Source organism: Octopus sinensis, linkage group LG3 (genome assembly GCF_006345805.1).
Source record: "Octopus sinensis linkage group LG3, ASM634580v1, whole genome shotgun sequence".
NCBI classification, from domain to species: Eukaryota; Metazoa; Mollusca; class Cephalopoda; order Octopoda; family Octopodidae; genus Octopus; species Octopus sinensis.
The window spans coordinates 158,816,075-158,834,529 of NC_042999.1; the positions used below are offsets into that span (position 1 = coordinate 158,816,075).

The 18,455-nt window shown below is 34.8% G+C and overlaps 2 protein-coding genes across 4 annotated transcripts in view; one reads left to right on the forward strand and one right to left on the reverse strand.

Moving 5' to 3' along the window:
* Positions 1 to 18,455, forward strand: part of LOC115209684 (neurotensin receptor type 1-like) — a 125,207-nt gene that overhangs the window by 16,127 nt on the left and 90,625 nt on the right. Inside the window, exon 1 of one of the 3 annotated variants that reach the window (XM_036501540.1) lies at positions 10,828 to 10,949. The exons of the other annotated variants lie outside the window; for them this stretch is intronic. The gene's annotated coding sequence lies outside the window, so the exon portion shown is untranslated. Of the gene's footprint in view, positions 1 to 10,827; positions 10,950 to 18,455 lie in introns of those variants that run through there. 3 annotated transcript variants of the gene reach the window in all.
* On the reverse strand, positions 6,389 to 14,329 carry LOC118762697. Its single transcript, XM_036501678.1, has 2 exons — positions 14,238 to 14,329; positions 6,389 to 6,917 (listed from the first exon to the last, which is right to left on the reverse strand). Exons 1-2 carry the CDS (start codon positions 14,327 to 14,329, stop codon positions 6,389 to 6,391), a joined length of 621 nt encoding a protein of 206 aa, XP_036357571.1.

Below are 18,455 nucleotides of genomic sequence, written 5' to 3' on the forward strand. Positions count from 1 at the left end.
TTCTCTTTCTGAAAATACCAGTTTATCCAGATTCTCATTTAAGCATTTACTGACAAAATATAATATGAATCCATACTCTGGATATAGAAGCTGAAGGTTTCGAAGCAGTTGTCCATAGACATCCTCTTTCTCTTTGATTTTCAAAGAGATATTTTTATCTGTATGGCAGCTGACCTTTATGATGGTGCACATCTTTGGCCCTCTGTTCCAAACAACAATATCCAGCCTGTTATATTTACATTTGGCAGAAGTATTGATGGGAATATTCCACCAGCATTCCTTTAGTTAGTGTTTATGAATATACTCCATAATAGAGGGATTTTCTAAGTTTACTTCGGGACAGTCTTTTTTTGCGGATGGCATTGTAAATTGTGTTAGCAACAGCATCGTGCCGCATAGAGCAGCTGCTAATCATATTCGTGGTGTCTTTCACAGAAACATGACAGACTACATATGCGGTTGCACCTTGGGATTACAAGAACATTTCTGTTTCTCTTATTTACCAGGTGCTTTATAGCAATTACCTGTTCCTGGATTGCTAACGCATAGCCTTCAAAGTGTGATGCGATGTAGTGGTCTTGCGTCCAAAAGAGGCTGCGCTTCGTGTCAATTCTACTGTCTTCTTCAAGCTTCCGGACAACATACCCATGCATACTCTTTTTTGTACGCTTAGTGCTTTCCATCCAGGTCTTCTCTGAAGTAAGAGAGCCCAGCTGTTTTTGGGGCTGTATAGGAGATCACCAGACAGAGCGTACTTCTTGAGGAGCACACTGCCAACTCGCACAATGTTGCTCACTTCACTTTTCGGCACTGAATTTATATATCTATTTTTGCTACTGTCTGGCAAGTGCTGCCTGAGTGACAAAAATCGGTTTGCAGTGATCTTAGGCTTCAACCACCTTAATTTCTTCTTAGGAAAAGTATATCAACATCACTATGTACCGAGATTTTAATCCATTCTTGTTGCTTTTTTCCTATTTGTAATCACCCCACTTGTCGTATGGTTAACACCATATAGATATCCGGTGCATCCTAGTTAAGGACCATATTCATGTGAATTCTTTAGAATTCACTAGAATCTCAATTACTTAACCGTATATATATATATATATATATATATGTGTGTGTGTGTGTGTGTGTGTGTGAGTGTGTGTATGTGTATGTGTGTATATATATATATATTATATATATATATATATATATATATATGTATATGTATGTATGTATGTATGTACGTATGTATTAAGAACGTGATGCAGCTCTAAGATCCATGATACCACTCTAAACACAGTGGCACCTTTGGAACATAAATTTCCAGCAACATTATTGTATTTGTTTCTTTTGCATAGAAGCTGAACTTCTACGCCAAAGAATATGTCTGACAATATCTTTCTTTGCTTAAAATTTCTATTTGATCATATGAATTTTTTTTTCTTCAAAATATCTCTCCAACAGCGATATTTCGATATTATCAACAAAGCAATTATTGATGTTAATGATGACATAGTTATCAGCCATGTTGTGTATAGAGATTCTTTACGCGATAAATTCAACGCTGAATAAAAGATCCGGAATCGATGGTTTCTTTAATGAATGCGATCTGGAAACATCACAAGAAAAAGCTAATTTCGTTACATGATATGCATGTCTCATTAACGGTGGTGTAATTTCGATGAATAGTAGCGCATTACAAGAACGAAGGAACTAAAACCATGTATGTTTGTATACCTTTTTTTATGTATTAGAGTTCCTCTCTGTAGGATCAATGTAAATTCTAGCAGACGGGCAGAAGTCCTATTACTAAAATTGAAAAAAAAAAGCAATAACTGTTATATAATGCACTTTAAGAAAGATTTGAATATTAATACTCCACAAATGTACTGTTTCTTTACTTGAAAATCCTAGCCTTTCCTGAGTGTCGCTTAGATATTTGGAAAGCCATATAAATCAATGATATTTGCATTAAATGCTAATTTATAAAGACGGGAGAGGAACTTTAGGTTTCAAGCAGTTGTTCACAAACATTTCAATTGTTGCTGATTTTGTAAGAAATATTCATACCTGCAGGGTAGCTAAGTTTTGTGTGTTATTATTGAAGCATTAATATTTTGCATCTATATGTATGTATGTATGTATGTATGTATGTATGTATGTATGTATGTATGTATGTATGTATGTATGCATGTATGTATGCATGAATATATGTACGTATGAAAGTATGTATGTATGGCTTATATATAAGAGAGATGCACACGCAGACACACATGCATGTATAAATACATACACTATAAAATATGTAAGATTATATTGTGGGCTTGAGGACTATTTATCCGCTAGGTATATCACGTGTAGCTAGTATGTAACTACTTCGTGCTATCACATAGCTTTATAAAGAAGTAAGGTGTGATTGGATGGATATGTACTTGTCTCTAGCAGGTGCTTGCCAGTGCAATACCATTCGTCATCTTGCATACTTATGGGGAAAAGTTATTTAAAGGTGACTATCATATCCGTTTCCCGAGAGAATGTGGCGGGGCTGAAAAGTTCCTGGCTATGGGTAAGAGAAAATATAGCATGATCAGTTAATTATGATTTTATACAACATATTCCCTTCTCAGATTCACACTGTTACTGTAGCGGTCTTTCAGTTTTTCTAAGCCCTGTAAAAGAACACGGAAGGCTGGGCCTGCAGCCAGGTCTTTTGCGATACCCTTAAAGTCAGGAACTTTTCAACATCCCCGCGTTCTTCCCTATTTTGCGCTTCAGTCTTGCGATATAAAAATATCTTTGTGACAATTTTCAGTTAGTGCTGTAGCTATTTGATGGTGGTAGAGATATGTTGGTGATGGTGGTGCTGATGGCTAATTAATATAATGATTATTAATATTATTGTTAATATTGTAGCTGTTGTTATTCCGACGCCAGTCCACATCGACAAAAACTAAAGTCATTTCATCCGTGAACATGTTTTCTTTTAATATTCGCTGCAATTCAAGTTAGTAGTTGATGAAAATTTAACTGTAATTTCTAGCAGGTTGAGATAATCACGTAGATGTTGTTACGCTATTTTGAGTAATTCCATCATTGAAGATATCACAAGAAGAAAAAAAAAAAAAATATATATATATATATATATATATATATATATATATATATATATATATATATATATATATATATATAATATATATATATATATAATATATATATATATATATATATATATATATATATATATATATATATACATATACATGTTCATACATACATACATACATACATACATATATATATATATATGTGTGTGTGTGTGTGTAGGGAGAATTCACGAAAAAGACAAAGGTGAAGACAAATGGTGTGGAAAACAAACAGATGTATTAGTATAACGCTCGGGAATTGAAAATGTCTTTAAAGTTTCGAACCTACGCTTTTCCACAGAAAGAAACAAGGAGAGAAAAAATGTGTATAATGGCTACCGATCTATCATGGTGACTGCGGGACAGAAGGGGCACACAGGAGCGCGAAGAAGTAGGGGAGATGACAATTAAAGGTGATCCCAAAACGAAGGTGCGCGTGTGTGTAAGAGAGTACGTATGTGCGTTTGAAAGAGGGCTAGTGGTCTTGACGTGTGCGTGTGCGTGTGTGTATGTGTAGGTGTGAAAATGTGGAGATAGATAGATAGAAAGGTAGATAGATAGATAGAGAGACAGACAGACAGATAGATAGATAGATAGATAGATAGATAGATAGATAGATAGATAGATAGATAGATAGATAGACAGAATGATAGATAGATAGATAGTTATGTACGTGTGTATGCGTGTGTCACACATGCAGTGCCTCTGTCTTGTCCACTCAATTTATAACGTTCTCTCAAGCGTTCTGTTATGCATTTTATTTTCTTTCTCATGCCCTTGAATTCAATAGAGAGCTGCGAAAGGGAGATCATTATAACACAAAATGTACCAAAGTTTCTGTAGCAATGCAAAATTTAAAACGAAGGATTAATTCATAGAAAATTATTACTACTCTATATATGTATAAAATAAATATTATGTTATGCAAATTTTCCCTTACAGGGAGGCACCCATTTAATATATACAAAATCAAACGCGGGCACAGATGCGGGACAAGGTTTTATATAAGTCCGTACACATACAGACATACACACATATATATATACATTTATACACATGCACTCACAGTTATACATATGTATACAGTTATATATGTTTGTGTGTGCGTGTATATATATTTATATATATATATATATATATGTTTGTGTGTGTTTTTTGTAGGCATACTGGGATTTTGTTACTCATCACGGGTATTTAAAGTTTATATAGAATAAATTATATATCTAGGAACATACACAGCGCCGCTGCAAACGCTATATTTTCATCCGTGCATGGGAATGTTTCAATATGAACATCACAGAAACATTATATATACATAATACTTATGTGTGGTTGTGTAGCACCTTGGGCAAATGTCTTCTACTATAACTTCGGGTTAACCAAATGTTCTTGAGTGGATTTGGAAGACAGAAACTGAAAGGAGCTCATCGTATGTATATGTACATATCTATGTGTGTGTGATTTTGTATCTGTGTTTGTCCCCAATTATCGCTTCCCAACCGGTGTTGGTGTGTTTACGTCACGGTAAGTACTAGACTTAAAAAGAAAGTCCTGGAGCTGATTCGTTCGGTTAAAACCTTTTAAAGCGACGGTCCAGCATGGTCGCAGCTAGATGATAGACACAAGAAAAGGATTATAAGTGTGTATATATACATACATACATACATACACACACACACACACACACACACACACCACACACACACACATATATATATATATATATATATAGGGGTGAGAATAAGAAGACAAAATAACGAAACTGCACATTGGAAATCAAAAAAGTAAAGGCTTTTTTTATGAACAATAACAATAGATATATACAATTAGATAAACTGTGGTAAGAATAAATGTAATAAAAGTCATTATTGTGAATAGCTGAAGAGATTCGAAGGCATACCGGTTTCGTAAAATTACTGTTCACTGGCTTTGAATGCGCACCGATTACCGAACTGTGTAGGATCTACTAGTCCCTGAGTAAAAAGATTATGAGTAAGGGTGCTAAGTAGTTCTGGATTTAGTGCAATTAAGGTAGATATAATACTGTAATGTGAATGATGTATGGGATCTATGGGGGAGTGTTATTAACTGAAGGGTTAGTAGTGTTCTGTATTATGTTATGTGTTCATATTGAGTTGTGGAGGTTATTTATTGATGAAAGTTGCTTCTTTATTCATTATATTTGCTGTACTGTGGTGTTCTGTGAACATTGATAGAAGTGGAAAATTAGGAAATTAGGATTAAGGTTCCTAGCACACCTTTCTATGTGTTCACTGGCCTGTATCTGTCTGTATTTTGGGTGGCGGATTTTTTCTTTGTGTAGAGTGGTTCTTCGACGAAATGCTATTCCTGTTTGGCCAATATACTAATTATCGCACCCAAAGCATGTAATGGTATAGATTAGGTTTTCCGAAGCACAGGTGAAATTTGATCTAATCTTAAATATTTCACCTCGTTTAAAGTGGAACTCTAAACTCTCCAAAAGGTTGGAGCATTTGCCACAGTTAGGTTGACCACATTTTTTTCACTTTTGGTTCCGTGTTTAATGGATATAGTCTTGCGCTGGTTAATATTTTTTTCAATGATTTCGGTTATATTTTGCTTTTGATAATTTTGTGTGTTCCTAAAATTTTCTTCATTATTTTACCTCCTGTGAGGATAGGTAGATTTTGGATGATAATGTTTAAGGCTTCATTGCTTCTAGGGTTATGCGTGGAGATGTATGTGAGTATTTTTAATTTAGTGTAGTATTTCGGTTGACTTTCCTTAATGTTCGTAAGTATAGCTCGTTTAATGCCATTATTTATTAATGATATTGGGTAATGTCTTTTGATTAGTATTCATCTGAGTTCAAGGAGTCTTCGTTCACGTGTATAGGTATCCGAAACTATAGTACAGATTCTTTTCGCTAGATTATAAGGTATATTAATTATTTATGTGTTTGGGATGGCATGAGTTGAATAATAGGTATTGTTTTGAATCTGTAGGTTTATAGAAGATGTCTGTTTCGATGTGGTTCTTGACTAGTTTAATTAGGATGTCAAGAAAATGGAGTTGTTTATTGCTATGCTTCAAGGTGAATTGTATGTTGCTATTAATATTGTTGAGCATTATTTTGAAATCGATGAATTTGTCCGTGCTATCTTTCCAAAGTATAAAGCAATCGTCTAAATACCACTTCCAGTTCTCCTCTAAATATCAATGAAATGAGGTGCCATATTTTTGTAGTGATGATTGGTATATTTTGAGTCCTAGGTAACCCATTCTAGGTTTGCAATCGCTGGGGTAGCTCGGGTTCCCATTGCAATTCCACATTTTTGTCGATAGTAAACTGTATGAAACATGATGTAGTTGTTCAGTAGGATGAATTTGAGTGCTGCGATTATGAGTCTGTGGTTGATGCGTCCTGGGATCCCTTCTGAGTATTTTTCTAGCCAGAAGGTTATTGCTTCTATACCATAGTCGTGTGGGATATTGGTGTACAGGTTCACCACATCAAATGATACTAACAGGGTTCCTTCATTTATTGTATTCGGGAGGTAGTTAAGCATGTCTAAGTCATCCCTGATGAAACTTTTCACATATTTTAGAAACGGCTTGAGTAAGATGTCGAGGAAGTTGATCAAACTGTGGGTCTGACAAGCAGGGCCAGCAATGATGTGTCTAAGTTTGAGGTCAGTATGGGGAGGAACTTTAATGCATAGGCTTGGAGAAACTTTGCAAGTTTTACAAATATGTAGATTTTTGTGTATTTTAGGTAATCCGTAGAATAGACTTGGTCTGTATTTAAAATTGGATAAATAGTCAATTTCATTTTTAGAGAGAACCTTTCTATGTATTTGAAGTAAGGAGGATAAGTTTTTTAAGTGTCTTGTGTGGGTTGTATTGTACTATCTTCTCATAGTAAATATTGTTTTCCAACATGGGGAGTATTAAATTTTTGTAGCACTCTGTGTCCATCACCTCTACCGCACTTCCTTTATCGGCCTCTTTAATGGTGAGGTTCACATCATTTTTCACTCGATTAGGTCTTTCCATTCTTTTGCGTTAAGGTGGGATTTAATTCGCTGCTTTGGTAATGTGTTCACAAAAAGCATCAAGTGCTTTATTCCTGCCTTTTGTAGGACAGCATCCGCTTTTGTTTTTTACTATTGAGTCATCTTCGCTGGTGTATTTGTGAAGTGCTTCTGTGAGGTGTAATTTTCAGCAGAAATCCATAGGGTTATCCTTAATTTCATTTGGGTTCAATCTGTGAGGGGTTGGTTTAAACTTTAAACATCATGATAGAATTTTAGTTTGTGTATTACTTAGAATTTTCTTTGTTAAGTTGATTATTTTCGGTTGTTCTTGTACATTTTGTTCCATTTCACATCTCTGTTTCTCTGATTTAGGTCTAAAAAATGATTGTAGTAGGTGGGTTGTTGTGAAAAGTCTGTATTGTGTTTGGTTTGCTGAGGAGAAAATGGGTGAAAAGTGTGTCTGTGTTAGTATGTTTGTGGTGGAGTGGCTGTGTAGCGGACTGGATTTTGGTTGTACTGCGGGTTCTTATATTTTCTATGGTTGATGTGGTTTGGGTTAAATATATATTATTATTGTAATGTGGGTGGAGGGAGAAGTTCTGTTGTCTAGTTTGGTTGTGTCTAGTTGAATGCTTGAAGTAACCACGTTGAGGGTTAAGTCTCGGGGGTAAATTCTTCCACTGATTGTGAGATGATGGGGTAGATTGGTAGGTGCATTTTCGATTTCTTCATCTTACTTACCCCTTACATTTTCACGTGTAGTTTCTATTTAGATCACTGATTAATACTGTTTCAACGAGTAAGAGACACAACGGTATTATTATTCCTTCTAAGCCAATCTTAAACTTTGTTGCCGAAGCATTGTTTTACTCAATGTGTAATCATTTTAAATTAGGTATTTATTGATATTCATGTTAAATGTCATTACACCAAATTAACTGTAGTGTGTCATGTAGATAGTTTCTCTGACTAATTAAGCTCAGAAATTCATTCTGAATTGTTTATAAAATTAGATGACTGACTCTATGTAATTAGTGAAGTTACGTTTTGCTTTGAAAAAGAGATAAAGAAATCTCACAACTTGCTTTATAGCTCCAGCTTTTGTTGAGCTGCTCAGAATAGTTATCGTATATTCTGGTGAAACATATGTATGGCTGATTTGTAAGAAGACTATGGAGCATAAAGTCTAGTCACATTTAAATCATTATCTTCGAAACAATGCTTTGCTAAATTTAATATTATGTCAATACATGAGTGCATACATACACACACCGACATACGTATTTCACGAAAGATTTGTCAATTCTGGCAACAGAAGATGTTTCCTGATACCATTTAAGGGTTAGTAGATTTGTGTAATACAGGAGAGAGAATAGAATGCACCGGCGTTCTGGATGTTCGACATTCCATCGATTAATCCATCATTTAATTTCGTCTGCACATTGACGCTGGTTATCTACAAGCAAAAAGTATACACATTTATTTATTCATCTGTTTGTAAGGAACTGCGGAAATCATGGTATGTAGAGTAGTTATATTATTTGTACGCTGAAATGTCTAGAATAAATACCAGGATTATTCTGCTGTCAATATAGTTGACGAAACCACTCACAAGGTAACACTGGCCTCCTCTCCAGACAAAAGAATTCGGGAATTGTTTGTACGTAATTCTTAAATTAATTTGCTTTAAACAATTTCTTTCAGATAAATAGAATACGTCTAATATAAAAATAGCATGAGATGCGAGAAAGAGAGAATAAATGTAAATAGCGGAAGAAGGTATCCTTTTACTATTGGAGATTTTATACTAGGAAAAAAATATTCCGTTAAAAAATCACAGGGAGAAATTACGTTACCATGGTGACACACATTTTAAGTGTTCATACAGAAAAAAGCGTTAAAACAAAGAAAATCTCACCTGTTCAATGACAAAAATATCTTCATCCATTAAGTATAAAGTGTTATTTGATATTCAGAACATATTACGAGTAAATACACACATACATACAAATATATATGCATACTCGCATGCACATATACATACAAATGTGCGTGCATATGTACATTCGTGGCTTTTAAGAGCAGATTTAATAACTTCATGAGAAGGAATTAATCAATTGATTGTAGTGTTAAACAGCAACCAAGAGGATTCTAAAAAGGTGGGAAAAACTAGCTTGAAATTAGAGCAGGATACATTTGTAATGCGTGATTTAGCATGACACTGCTTCATTATACGTGTAAATCGGGTGCAACATGGAATCATTCATGTTTAACAGAGCCTAACTCACAGGTTTTATATTTTGATCGGGTTAAAGATAAAATAGACACATACTAAGCTAAAGCAACTGCAGGTCTCCCGCGAGGAAATATCAACAAATTATGGGAATCTATTCCCACATTAAAGGAATCCATAAAAAGTACAAATATATTCGTACAGCAAAGACATACACGATATCATAAATATATTAAGACACGAAGGCGCACACATATAAATACAACAGACACTTTTGTCCTAATATATATATATAAGATAGCACGCATGCTTATCCGTTATTTCAGTTACTCATTTATATAGTAATAATAAGTAAAATGTGTATATATATATTATTACTTATATATATATATATATATATATATCGTTTTTGAAAAGGTTATAAGACGCAACGAAAATTTTAGAAAAATAAATAAGTAAATGAGTAGAAACTTTACCGATGAGTGTGTTAAATAACAAGGTATTAAAAGCAAATGACTCTCCCCAGACACAATAATATATATATATATATATATAGATAGATAGATAGATAGATAGATAGATAGATAGATAGATAGATAGATAGATAGATGATGGATAGATAGATAGATAGATAGATAGAAAGATAGATAGATAGATGGACAGATAGATTGATAGATAGATAGGTAGATAGATAGATAGATAGATATGTATGTATATATGTGTACTTATACATACATATATATATATATATATATATATATATATATATATACACTTATTTTCACGGTATGTATATATGTTCATACAAATGGGCACGTAGAAAACACCGACATTACAAAGTTTAGAAGTACAACTTTTCGACAAAAACATGAAAGGCAACTGCTGCTTCAAAAAAAAAAAAAATAAACAATAATAATCCAGTACTCTTTATGTGACTTCTTTCCGGAAAGATAATAAAAGTATGGCTTTGAAGAAATCAGAAATTATATGTGACCACTAATAATTTCAGCAGCTGTGAATAACAGAGTTAATGCTGCAAATGCAAATACATATATTGAATGAGGTATTATTTCAGAGCTTATAAAACATGAGTTACTTTTGCTGCGAATATATAGCATGTTTCATTATATAACATGAATTGCTTTCGTTATCTCAATGCGAGTAATTGTTCACGGTGTGCGTCACGTTGTGCGTCACGGCATTTCACGTTTACTTCTCATGCAGATTTGCATTCATTCCACTTGTAATTGAACTATCTTTATGCCCTGTCATCTATGCCCTGTCGGGTGTAGCAGATGTAGGGGCAGAATGAATCAGATATAATATCAAATATATTAAATGATATGTAGCAAGACCCGAATGCACACGCCGATCAAATGATTAATGATAAGGTAATCGTTTCTCTTATATTTCATTTGTTTCAGTCATTGGACTGCAGCCATGCTGTGCATTGCCTTAAATGTTCTTAGTTGAACGAAGCACCCTTGCACTAGTACTTTTTTCTAAAGTCTGGTATTTATTTTATCGCTCTCTGACGCTGAACTGCTACGCTACGCGGGCGTAAGTAAACCAACTCCAGTTGCTCAAGCAGTATTGTGTGACAAATACAAAGTAACGCACATTGATATATACATACATATAGACAAATACATACACACTCGCGCACACAAACACATACACGCGCGCGTACACTCACACATAAGCACAGACAAGCACACACATATACAACGGGCTTCTTTCAGTTGACGTCTACTAGATCCAGTCACAAGACTTTGGTCGACCCTCTAAGAGAGGACACTAGCACTATACGAAAACACACTTGCTTAAGATGCCACGTAGTATGACTGAACCCAGGACCATATGATTGGGAAATAATCTTCTTGTCGCACAGCCTCACATGCGCCTATCTGCGCCGCCTCACATCTGTCGGTTAGTTTAAAGATTGGAACTCGCTCATAAAGAATTAAACGCATTTATGAACAAGTGGTATGCTATTTTGAAACTTGAATTCTGTTGCAATTTATCTAACATTTGGGTATTATTATAAATATCTTGCCAAGTGCTTTAGAGTTAAGGGCAAGCTCCTGGTCCGCCCTAATATTTTGTGATACTTTTTCAAAACGTATTTTCAAGGCATGCACAGACATCCTGATTTTCATTTTACCTATATTCTATAATTAATAATCATGCATTACAGTTTTATGTTAATCATAAATTTCCTGATACGATGTTGTTGTATCACCACCACTTATTACATAGCACTATTTATTTCACATACGACGGTATTGCGAAAGGCCTGGCTGGAGGACCAACCTTGCGAGTTCTTTTACAGGACCTAGAAAAACTGAAGGACCGTTGTAATGAGCGTGTGAATTTGATAGGCGAATATGTTGTATACAATCATATTTTACTGTTCCTCCTGTATTTGTTTTTACTTTCTAGCACCCCCTCGTACATAGAAAATAAATATGAAAAATACAGAAAATTAATTGCCGTTTTTATTTGTCAAATTGAAAATCTCTGTAAACCGCAATCTTTAACCAACAAGCTCAGATACAAACAAAATCTACTTACAATAAATAATCATGATGTATTTTAAAGGTTTATTTAAAACTGTTCGCTTCTGCATTTATTATTTAAAAGAATCAGCTTTTTGAAACAGAATTTCGATTCTTTCTTGTTTGATTTCTGAAACGTATTCCGGTCGGTCAAAAGATTTATCTTTCCGTTCATACTTTCTGATAAGTGTCTTCGTTATGTTTTGGTTAACTTTCCATCTGTTATTTTACTCTACAATTTGCTATCGAACCTGATGAATGATCCTCATCGATTTTTCGTTGGTTATCTATGTATGTGTGATGTCCTTTTTACGGCACGTTATAAGCAGATCACGTTCAAATGAATCATGATCTTGAAGCAAATCTAATTATAAACTATTCCGTTTCACAAAACGGATTTACAGCAACCACAACTACCATTATCACCATGACAACGACCATCATAATTACAAAAAGTACTACCGCCTCCAAAACCACCACCGTCATCACCACCATTACGCCGTCTCCGCCGCTGCAACTACTACTACTACTACTACTGCTACTACTACTACTACTACTACTGGTAGTAGTAGTAGTAGTAGTAGTAGTAGTAGCAGTAGTAACAGTAGTAGTAGTAGTAACAGTAGTAGTAGTAGTACTGCTGCTGTTGCTGTCAGTATTTTAATTGTTATATAAATTAGTTTTTTAATATCCTACACATTTTAACTTACGAACAATTATATTATATACTAGCAGTATCGCCCGGCGTTGCTCGGGTTTGTAAGGGAAATAACTATATAAGCATTTTTAGAGATGTAAAGTATAATAGCCATCTCAATATGGCTAATCACAAAGGGGGGTGTTACTGTAACTTTTTACGTTCTGAGATTTAATAATAAACTTTTAGAGAGTTACTTCCCTTATATATGCCAAAAATGCATTAAAAATGGGAAAAATTGATGGTAATTTTTTTTAAATCGTAGACTCATCGTAGACGCGCGCTAATACCCAGAAGGGCTCGATATGAATCACGACTATAAGATACCGGTTTTGGTTAAACTGCACCGCAAAATGTGGGAGTAGTTAGGAATCTAAATCGTATGAGACAGACAGCACACAACCTCACTTTTATATATAAAGATTTATGTTGCCCCAAATGCAGCGTCCTTTTCTATGCTCGCGTAGCCTGCGCAACTAAATCTTCTTCAAGTCGCAGTCTGCCATATTAAACAGGGAACAACCCATGGGATAATACTGATCCTTACACATTGTGTGTGTAAACAAAAACTGGAATGATCATATCAGGAACGTGTTTCTCCGTAGATCATCTCATCGAGGTAAAGTTAGGGTAAATAACAACAGCAACAAAAATAATATCTAGTTTACAATATAATATTATAATTCTTATTGCAAAGCGCTCAACAATGTGGAGAATTAAATGGGAAAAAGGAAAATAGGAATTATCACCTTTGCTACAAGAACATTATGAACAAAAGCAATGGTGTAACAAACATTTATTTCAAAACATTCCTTTTATCGCGTTTTTGAATTTGGTTTGCAAGATTCTTTATGCGAGTTCGTGTGTTGAAGCATATTCTGTTGCGTCTGATTTAAAAGGTAGCAAGACGCAGCGAAAATTTTAGAAAAATAAAAATGGAATGAGTGGAAATTTTACCGGTGAGTGTGTTAAATTATAGAGCACAAAAACAGAATGACTCTCCCCAGACACAACAGAATTCCTATTATCGTTTATGAATTTGTGGTACAAGATTCCTGATATGAAACCGTTTGTTGAAACAAATACTGTTATACTTCGGGGTGGACACATTTTTTTTGTCAAATTAACACACGCACTATATATTCATTCTTCAGACGTATATTACTGTTTATTATCTTACGTCCATTACCAGAAATATTTCGTCCATTCCAATTGACTAAGTGCGCAGATGGATACATGTATGGGAAAGATTTGCTAAAACGGTCACAGATGATAACAATACATTTTTAATTTCTGTGCGATATATAAGATAGAAATATAAAATTCTATATCCATGCTTCTACAACACTAGATCATAAATTAAAATGCTCAATTCAGCTTTGATTCGAAACTACACCATAGATTTGGCTTCTTTTGTTTAATCGTAGTGGTCTAAGACATTCAGTCATTAGAAATGGTTACAAGAGACAAGACTGAGAACATATCTACAGGAAAAAATCTGTAAGTGAACTGAAAGGATACAAGACAGATAATTGTAATCTTGTCGGTAAATTTCATCATTTTCCCAAATACATAGCTTCAATTTACACATACCTTGAGAGAATTAGTGAAAATTGTCTTTCTCGCAACTTGAATGGCATTTCTAATTCCTGGACCTCTTCTATCTTTTTCGCATTTGTAGACATTTGCTTCAGTGTACAGAAGTAGGAGTTTGAAAGTATGTTATTGTCAACTGAATTGATCAAAATTATATTCCTTCTTAATGGAAGTGTATTAATGGTGTTGTTGTACAAAATAAGATTGTGGGGGAAAGCAGTTGTAACAACTCAGTCTGACGACATATCTATGAATGATCTGACTATCTCATTAACGTCTGGCGATGAAATATACAACGACATTGGAATTGTCGATAACATGTTTTATGAGACGGCTTGTAAAATAACAATAAAAAAAGAATATGTAACTTGGGAATAATAAATGTGAACAAAAGGACATAATATTACTATCAAACCTCTGCACTAACAGCAGAGCATTAGCTTATAATGTATATTTGATACAAGCCAAAAAAAAAACCCTAATATCTAATTGTCACTAGGTGAGATCTTAACAATTGCTTATATATCCAGAAAATAGTGAATTCTACCTGCAATATCTACATCTAAATGAGGCGTTTCTATGTCGTCGCATGACTTCGCGGAAAGCGGTCATATTTTCTTCAAATCACATCGTACTCTCAATCGGCTACATACGAAAAAAGTAGTCATGAATGGGTAGCCTCTCATTTGTTCTTTCGGACAGATATCAGTCGCTAATTTCATTTCAGAGACGATCAGGAGATTTGTGTGGCTCACATAAATGCATACTGAGAATGTGCACCTGATCTTCATTCTCCTTCGTGTTTCTCATAGCGATTGGCGGCGAGCTGGCAGAAATGTTAGCACGCCGGGCGAAATGCGTAGCCATATTTCGTCTGCCGTTACGTTCTGTGTTCAAATTCCGCCGAGGTTGACTTTTCCTTTCATCCTTTCGGGGTCGATTAAATAAGTACCAGTTACGCTCTGGGGTCGATATAATCGACTTAATCAGTTTATCTGTCCTTGTTTGTTCTCTCTCTGTTTAGCTCCTAGTGGGTAGTAAAGAAATAGATTGGCTCTTAAATGAAGCCAATTTGAAAGAAAAAGAAAAGGAAGCCGACGCTTATTCACAGCATGTAACTCTTCGTACGTCAAAAGTTTAGCCGATAGTCTTTCTTTTCTACATTTCAATATATCCAATTTCTGTCATACCTTGTGTGTGTGTGTGTGTGTGTGTGTGTGCGTGTGCATGTGTGTGATTGCGTGTGTGTGTGCGTGTGCGTGTGTGTGTGAGTGCACGTGTGTGCGATTGTGTGCGTGTGCGTATTGTCGCGTATGTACATATACATACATGCATATATATGTGTATGTATATATATGTATACATGCTTTAAAAATATGACATGTTCCGATAGGTTTCGACCAATTCTTGAATTCTTCCTAAGTCATGGTTTGATAAGCTGCCGCCATCATCATTGCTTAGAAACATTGCTGTAATAAATTTTCTTGCATGATGTTTCTAAACGAAACGATTATCATAAAAATTGTACATTTTGTTTATATATTGTGGTTTAGTAACGACAGGCCATGTCTAACTTAATAGCACCACCTGATAGGATTATTCAAATCCTGTTTAAGTCAAGTTTTGTTCAAGTAGTGAGTTCTTGTTGGGTGAGTTGTATCCAATTATGGGTGGCTTATCCGGTATTCTTTGAAGGAATCTATCCAGACTCCGTTTAAAGTTGATGGGATCCTTTTCCTCGTTGATCGCCCTCGGGACAATGTTAAATAGAGCAGGGCCTGTTGAGGAAAAGAAATTATGTTGCAGTGTACATGTATGTTGTGATCTTGAATTGAGCAGGGGACGTATGGCCCGTGGTCCCAGTCTTGGATGAACCTTGAAGCTAATGTTAAGGTCGTTTGGGCAAAGTTGGTGGTATATTCTCCACATCGTACAAATCGTTAGGTGACGATTGAACCGTTGTGTAATTAGAGACATCTAATCTGAGACTTTGTCCTGTATCGTCTCGATCTCAAAAATCATATAAATTGAACATTGAAGCATTACATCTTGTTGGTTTTCATTATGTGAAAACCAAATATTACTTAACATCGGTAGAGATATAAATCTATACAACCGTCAAATTAAGATCGAAGTTTCGTGGCTCTGTGTAACATACACAAAGCATACTCGGTACATTGCAATGTTAGCTTTTCATTGTCATGTCTCGGAGTTCAATATATCCCACAGAATTTCTTGAACTCCATTCGTCCAGACGGTTTCTGCACAGTTTCCATTTACAAAATTACTTGAAAAGACATTTGTCAATCCAACGATACAAAGATACTCTTGTTAAGGCTGTGACGCTGCTGGAATGAACTCTGGAAATAATGATTGTGAAGCAAATTTCTGAAGCAAGCAACCATATATGCGCCTTAATATATAGCATTTATCAAAACCAAATGTTTTTCTGGGATTTTGTCTTTATGAGATGTTTTTTTTTTTAGATCAATTTATCTCTTATTTGAGTTGCTTTGAATTCTTCCTAAGTCATGGTTTGATAAGCTGCCGCCATCATCATTGCTTAGAAACATTGCAGTAATAAATTTTCTTGCATGATGTTTCTAAACGAAACGATTATCATAAAAATTGTACATTTTGTTTATATATTGTGGTTTAGTAACGACTATCCCTGGACATTACAGTAGTAATTTTATTGCCTAGCTTGTCTGCTGCACTATTTTCAAATTTTACAGGAATTCATGACTGACACGAATGTGCAATTCTGAGTAAATTCAATGTTCGTAAAGAACAAAGTAGATCGTTCTTTTAATAATGTCACAATACAACTGAAAATCTCAAACAATAATTCCTCGTATACCATAATATGTAAAATATATTAGATTTTTCTCCCTAGTAAAACTATTTTCTGCATCATTTGCAAACAGAGTAGCTAATGTGTATTTCATTTTGTTGAACTATAAGCCGTCTTGTATTGATTCAACTAACATCATAGACACTCTTATATTTCATTCACTTTTTAATATGGTGACATCTTATTTTCTTGACCCGTTTGCTCAGAAGTTCTCTTAATCAGATGCTTTAAGGTCTTAACGGTAGCTTCTTACTTCTCCCTTGGGAACAAGACTCGATAATCTTTTTTATTTTGTTTTATATATGTGTGTATAATTTTCTATATGTATGTATTTCTCGATCATGTAATCTGTCGTTTTTTCTCTCCGTCCGCCTCTCTGTCTAAATACATATGTGTGTATGTGTTTGTATGTGTGTGTGTGTAGGTTTATATTTATATGCATAACTATATTTATAGACATGATGTATATATATGTGTATATGTATATATATACATGTGGAGGCGCAATGGCCCAGTGGTTAGGGCAGCGGACTCGCGGCCGGAGGATTTGTGTGTGTTTATTGAGTGAAAACACTGAAACGTTCGTGGCAGGGGGTGGTAACCCCTGTTGTACTCTTTCGCCCCGACTTTCTCTCAGTCTTTCTTCCTGTTTCTTGAGTAACGCTGCGATGGACTGGCGCTCCGTCCAGTTGGGGGGGGGGCACATACGCCATAAAAACCGGGAAGCCGGGCCCTTGAGCCTGGTTAGGCTTGAAAAGGGCGCATAAATAAATAAATATATATAAATATATGCATACATATATACATAAACACATAAATACACATTCAGGCACACATACATACATACATACATGCATACAAATATATATATATATACACACACACAGACATTTTGCCGTTTATGTATATCTCTTATTATAAAAGGCAGATTTTATCTGCCTCCCTTTGGGAGTTATACAAATCTACAATATAGGATTTCTTCAATTACAATTTACCTAGCATTTTTAAGAGTAGAATGCATCGCGTCATACCAGGTCCAGTTTTTAAAATTTAAACTCCAATTAAGCAAAATTTACAGAAAACTCACATTCTGGTGTGTGTGTCAAATGCTTTTCTTAGTCTGGTTTACAGCACACGCAAACGCACACACACAGTGTGCAACGAATAAAATGAAAGTAAATAGCGACAGAGTGATTTGAGGAAGACTAAACTGAAAGTATTTAAACCACTACTAAAAAAATAAAGAAACACAGCAAACAGAAACAAATAAATACATAACGATTTACTCCTCACACAATTTCTTCAATTAGAGTTTACCTAAGATTTTTCAGAGTACTTCAGTGGGTGATGCCATAAAAAAT